Source organism: Symsagittifera roscoffensis, chromosome 1 (assembly GCF_963678635.1).
Source record: "Symsagittifera roscoffensis chromosome 1, txSymRosc1.1, whole genome shotgun sequence".
Taxonomy (NCBI): Eukaryota; Metazoa; Xenacoelomorpha; order Acoela; family Convolutidae; genus Symsagittifera; species Symsagittifera roscoffensis.
This window is the reverse complement of record NC_087062.1, coordinates 98,436,311-98,442,344: the sequence shown is the minus strand read 5'-3', so window position 1 is coordinate 98,442,344 and position 6,034 is coordinate 98,436,311. Positions and strand designations below refer to the sequence as shown.

The window sequence follows — 6,034 nt, the reverse complement described above, 5'->3', positions numbered from 1 at the left end:
TAAAGTTCTGCAAAAGATTTTGATAAAATTTGTGAAATTTTTGTGAGGAATTTTTTGTTTTTCCAGTCATACTTCTTGAAAATTTGTTGTCCATTTGGACTATTTTGCATGCAATGATTGTCGAGCATGCCTAAGTTTTAGTTTTTTGTTCAGATATTTTTATCACACCACGCAGAAAAAAAATTAAATTAGTTTAAAAAATTTGTATTTTCAAGACTAGTCGGACATTTTGTTATAACGCACAGTAGCCGGCTGTTCTTGGGAAATTTTGGTTACGTTTCAGAAATGTGAGCGATAAGTGTGTTCGCGGATTATTTAACCCGAAACTTTGAGCGTGAGTATTGGCACAATGAAGTCGGACGCCCTCTTCCTTGCTATCGGTGAATTCGGTAGATTTCAAGTTCTGACCATATTGTTTCTCACAATGTTAGGCATCATTGGTCACTCAGACTTCTTAACTTATACATTGTTTTACAACACGCCCGAACATACGTGTGTGATACCAAAACAATATCTTGATAACGAGACACGCAGCTTGATATCTGCTCAAAATTCGACTGTTGACCAAGCATTCCAGTACAAAGGCAAGGATGACGATGAGCTTCTTGATACTTACTGTAACCACTACATTACGCCATATTTACCTCTAGCTGATGAATCAGAACCAGAAACAGTCAAGTGTTCTGAGTGGGAGTTCAATAAAGGTTACCCATTTGGAAAAACGTTTGTCTCTTCGTTTGATATGCTTTGTCAATATAAGTTTCGGAAGGCTTTGGGTCAATCATTAACAGCAATTGGGTTTTTAATTGGTGCTGTAACTTTTGGATTTCTTTCTGACCGTTACGGGCGTGTGAATACACTAGCTCTAGCTGCATTTTTGAAATGCATTTGCAATTGGATGCTGGTTGCAGCAGAAGGTGCAGATATGCTATGGCTCTTCTATATCAGCTATTGTTGTGTATGCGCGTGCTCTCATGGATTGTACTTGGTGTTTTTTGTGTACATAATTGAAATAACGGGACCAAGAATGCGCTTGTTTGCTCCTGCTCTTCGGAACCTGTTTGAAGTTGTCGAGGAAGTGTACTGTTTAGGACTTGTATACGTTTTTATGGACTGGACCCACTTCGAAATGACGCTTGGAATATGTGGACTGCTGATGTTACTAGTTCTCAAATATTGTTTCGAGTCACCGCTCTGGTTGATATCCAAAGGTCTTGAAACACAGGCAGAATATGTGCTGCTTAGAATAGCTGAAATTAACAAGCGAACGGTTCCGACTGAACATATGCGCAATTTCATAGCTCAAGCACTTTCCGAAGAGTACAAGAGTTCATCAGTGCAATCTAATGGGTCTTCACAGTCTGCATCAGCAGCTCAAAGTTGGACTAGATATCTGAATGTATACTTCATAAGTGAGTGACCTTTCGCAAGCTTCCGACTTTTTTTTGAAGGTTCAGCTTTCTTCCAAGTTGCTGTACCACCCATGCTTGATACGACAAAGCCCGATAGCTCGATTCAAGTCGGGAACTGTTTTTTTGCAAGCTGAAATTTTTCTGTGCTCGAATTAATTTTTTGCACGGCTGCAGATATCGGTTTTAGGTTTTTTGACTTCTTGAGTTTGATATGTTTGATTTCTGCGCTCTTGATGACGCAAATGTCTTGGATAAAAGTTACATAAGAGGCTGCTCGGAATTTAGCTTACTTGTTGATGCTTCAATTTTTTGAGCAAAAACTTACATGCCTAACTCAAAATAAGAAAAAATCAATTGAAGATGTTTTTAAAAAACGCTTCGTTCAAGGTGTTAAATGTGTTTTTTTAAAAGAATTGAAAATTTTGCTTTTTAACAGTTTTTTCTGTTAATAGTTCAAAAGGCTACATTGTAAGTTCTTGCTGTAACCGCATTCAGTTTCTATCAAGGGCCTGGAAATTCGTGAATTTATATTTTAATTGCAAACAGCCATTGTAAAATCAGTTTGTTGTTCTAGAGTCAAAAGTATCGGGGAAGTTGGAGGACTTGAGGATCTTCGTTAAAAGCTACCCGAACATATGCATCAAAGGCATTCTCTTCGGAATTAACTGGTGTGTAGTTTCGGCAGGCTTCTACGCAATCTTTTTCTCCGTTCCTAATTTAGGAGGAGACAAGTATTTCAACATATTCCTCATCAGCGTGGTCGACTACCCCATGTACTTTTTCTGCTACCTCTTCATGGAGAGATTTGGCAGGAAGTTTGCCTACTTGTTGTCCATGGTGGCCGGAGGTATGACTGGCCTCCTAATTATGATCTTCAGACACAGTGATATAGACGGGATGGTGACGGCGCTGAGTCTATTCGGCGCAATGTGTTTCTCGTCCTGTTACACAATCATATACATCTGGACTTCAGAAGTGTTTCCAACTCCCATCCGCAATTCTTCCATGGGTTTCTGGTGAGTGGAACATAACAGCCATTTTTTAGACTAATTTTTAACAGCTTGTTTCTTTCATGTTTCATAGCTTTCCAGTTTTTATCAACAACATTTTTTTGGAATTATTCGATTTTTGTTCGTGATTTTTTAGTTTTTAGGCATGCGGAGTTTTGTTTTTCTTACGCATGCAGAGCGTAGTTACGCATGCAGACGAGACTGCAATTCCTCATACGATAATTTTTTTTAAATTTCGCTTTCTTGATATAATAAGAATCGCTTTTTGCTCAATGTCATTGACCATGGTGGATCAATTTTGATATCCGCGAAAAATTTCGGAGATAGTGGCAAAACTCTTATTTGGTTTCGGGTCATAACATGACGGACTTTTTCGTAATTTGGAGGCAAAAAAATTCTTTTCCGTCCTCGTTCTGCAGTTTATTGGAAAAATCTTGCTATTCGTTTCGAGATAGGTTTTCCAGCTTCGTGGTGGGATCGTTTTTGAGTTTTTCACGAAAATTGCGATCAATTATTTCATCTTGGGGCGTTAAATGATTATGGCTATAGGTATCTGTAAATCAAACGAAAAACTAGAGTCACAATTATTGTCACCATTTGTAATATTGAGTAAATCCTTTTTTGATTTTTTTTGAACAGAAAATCATTGCTTAATAGGTCCCCCCCCCATTTTGCATTGAATTTTTGAGAAGTTCATTGAGAATGAACTGAAATTAAGTTTGAAACTTGCTAAGTTGAGTGCAAGTTTTGTTTACAAAGCGTGAAATAATGTTGCTCAACCCAGACTTAATGGCGCCGCAGCCCCAGCTAATTGCTTGTCAATCAAAGTCTGCTAAAAGCCCCATTTTTTTAGTTTTCATGCTAAGCGATCGGTCCCCTTTTATAACAATAGCAGTGTATCTTGTTTACTTTTGCTGCATTAGCATTAAATTCGGTTCGTATTCGTAGGTCCCAAAATGAAAAATCAGTCCCATACGTCCCAAAATAAAAAAGCAGTCGCACAAGTCCCAAATCTTTTCAATTGGTCAAAAGACTAAACTAGCCGAGTCTTGGTTTAAGGTCGCCGTTGGGCGCGCTACGCGCGCGTCGCCGCTTCGTGGTGATAACCGACTCTAAATTTGGTATGGAGTCCTATTCTCTGTTGGCAAGCTCACAACACGTTGGCGCGGCTGCGGTGGTCACTATTCTGCAGCTTGAGTTTATGCTGCTTGAACAGTAAACAATCAATCCATAAATTCGATGACTCAAATTTCAACCAATCAGAATTCAACAAGATAAATTTTGGGACTTATGCGACTAATCTTTTATTTTCGGAGCTATGAATGTTGGGACCAATGAGAATTCACCTTAAATTCGGTGGGTATTCACAGGTACTAAAATGATAAATCAGTCCCATTTGTACCAAAATAAAAAATCAATCGCGTTAGTACCAAAAAGTATTCAATTGGCCTAAGGCTATTAAGCCGACTACTTTAAGCTATTTGTTTAAGGTCGCTGGTGGGCGCGCTACGCGCGCGTCGACGCTTGGCGGCGATAACCGGCTCTAAATTTCGTATAAAGTCCTACCCTTTGGTGGCAAGCTCGCAACACGTTAGCGCGACTGCGGCGGTCACTATTCTGCGGTTGAGTTTTCTTCTGTTTGAACAGTAGAAAATTAATCTAATAATTCGTTGGATCACAATTCGACCAATCAGAAATCGAGTTGAATAATTTTGGTACAAATGGGACCGATTTTTTATTTTGGTACAAATGGGACATCACCTTAAATTCGGTTTACTTTTGCTACATTAGCATTATATCCTTGTGTCTGGTTTATTGATAGCTAGTTTTTGAAGATTGTCAAGCTAACATGGCGCAGATGCTAGTAGGTGTGACTCTTACTCTCGTGATCGGGGGTTTGATTCCGACATATAATAACTTTTAGTTAGTTCTACCTTTTCTTTCCTTTTTTATTTTTTGACAATTATAGAGCTACTTTTTGCTATTTTTTTTGCTTGTGTTTGCAAAGTTCAGTTTTTTATTGGATAATACCTTTGGAAAAGTTTTGTCCAAAGAAGCGTATTTTACATTCTCTCCCACTATTCTTTGGGTGGTGGTCGAGAGTAGCCATTTCTATCAAGGCGCATGTCTAGTGCGCAGCAGATAACGTCTTTGCAGGTTATTTTGCAGGCTTATGTTTATTTTTGGATTGTTCTCAAACTGTCATATTTAGAGCTGATTTTCGCCGTTTAAATGGCTCCGCCTAAAAGTGCAGCTCTGTCTCTGTATGTTTTTTTTGTATTTTATTTACTAGTCAAATTGAAAAGATTTTTGATTATCATCATCCCGTGGTGTCTTTGATGAGATAAAATTAGATTAGAATTTTTACCTTGAATGAAATACTACTACAAACACTTCCAGGCTACTGTGTTTTGAGATAGAAAGCCTGAATTTGTGTTAAGTCTATCAGTTTCTTCATAAAGACAGTGAAGACCCTGCTTTGAACAGCCTTGTTTTTCATTCTAAACCTATCTCTCCTTATTGCTATTTAGAATTCATCAATGGATGAACCAGTAATTGTTATAAATCTGTTTTGTAAAAAAAATTTAAAGAAGGATTTCTTCTCTTTTCAGCTCAGGAGTTCTTCTCTTTTCAGCTCATGAGTTCTTCTGTTTTCTGCTCTGAGTTCTTCTGGTCACTCCTAAAAACAGGGCTACTACTTATTATATTACTATTGTTTTTGTTCAGTAGATAAAAATCATCATCGAAGATGGATCAACCCTTTCCCCCAACTCCTAGCACCTCATCCTTGTCAAAACTAATCAAAATATCGGTTAAATTCAAGTCAGGACATGACAGGATGCTAAAATTCAATACAAGTTCATAAAAGTTCCCGTCCCGAGACCCTTCCGGATTCTTGAATCCGGCGAATCAAGCTCCTTAACCTCAGGTTCACGCTAACTCGGAGGGCTGGTTTTTACCCTTCACCGTTGTTCGCAACGGCCTTGCAACTATTGTAACAGCACAATAGTTGCAACTCGGAACGTCCTCTGCTGTTCGGTAGTTCGTTGTTGTTTTTTAGTCTCGATTTTCGTACTGTTCGTAATCGCAGATAAAGTTGTTCTGTTTCTTTCTGCTTTTTTAGCCAAAATGGCCGTTTTAACATTTCTCAGAAATGTTACGTCATCACTTCGAAAATTTAAAATTTAGAATTCCAGAATCTTCTAGCCTTCACCGTTTGGCCAATCATTCAAATAACGTCCTTATCCGTTCTAAATCGCCAATCCGGAAGGTTCACTGCTAAAATCCTGAATTCTGCAGAGACTGCATTTTGGCCATTCTGGTCGAATGTCACATTTTTAGGAGTGACCTCGTGGTCTGGGGATACAGAGACCCAGCCATGAGCTCACTAATTTCGCATGTAATTCAGTTAATTTGAGCGTTCTGGTCGAAGCCGGAGAACAGTAACGTTTTTGTCAGCCTGATGTAAGAAAGACCACCGAAAAGTACTGGCTTGGTAGAGACGGTGAAAAACATGCAAAGCTCTGTTTAGACGCTAGCCAGTCGTCTTAAGACTTAGTTTTGTTATCCGTCGATATGTATCTTCCGGGCGAATGTTACAGATAAAAAGGA

The 6,034-nt window shown here is 38.7% G+C and overlaps 1 protein-coding gene across 1 annotated transcript; it reads left to right on the top strand.

Annotated features, from left to right (window-relative positions):
* The first annotated feature begins 251 nt into the window (after positions 1 to 251).
* Positions 252 to 2,432, top strand: LOC134841213 (organic cation transporter protein-like). The gene is made up of 2 exons (XM_063857050.1): positions 252 to 1,412; positions 1,987 to 2,432. Exons 1-2 carry the CDS (start codon positions 350 to 352, stop codon positions 2,430 to 2,432), a joined length of 1,509 nt encoding a protein of 502 aa, XP_063713120.1. The 5' UTR covers positions 252 to 349.
* The last annotated feature ends 3,602 nt before the right edge of the window (positions 2,433 to 6,034 follow it).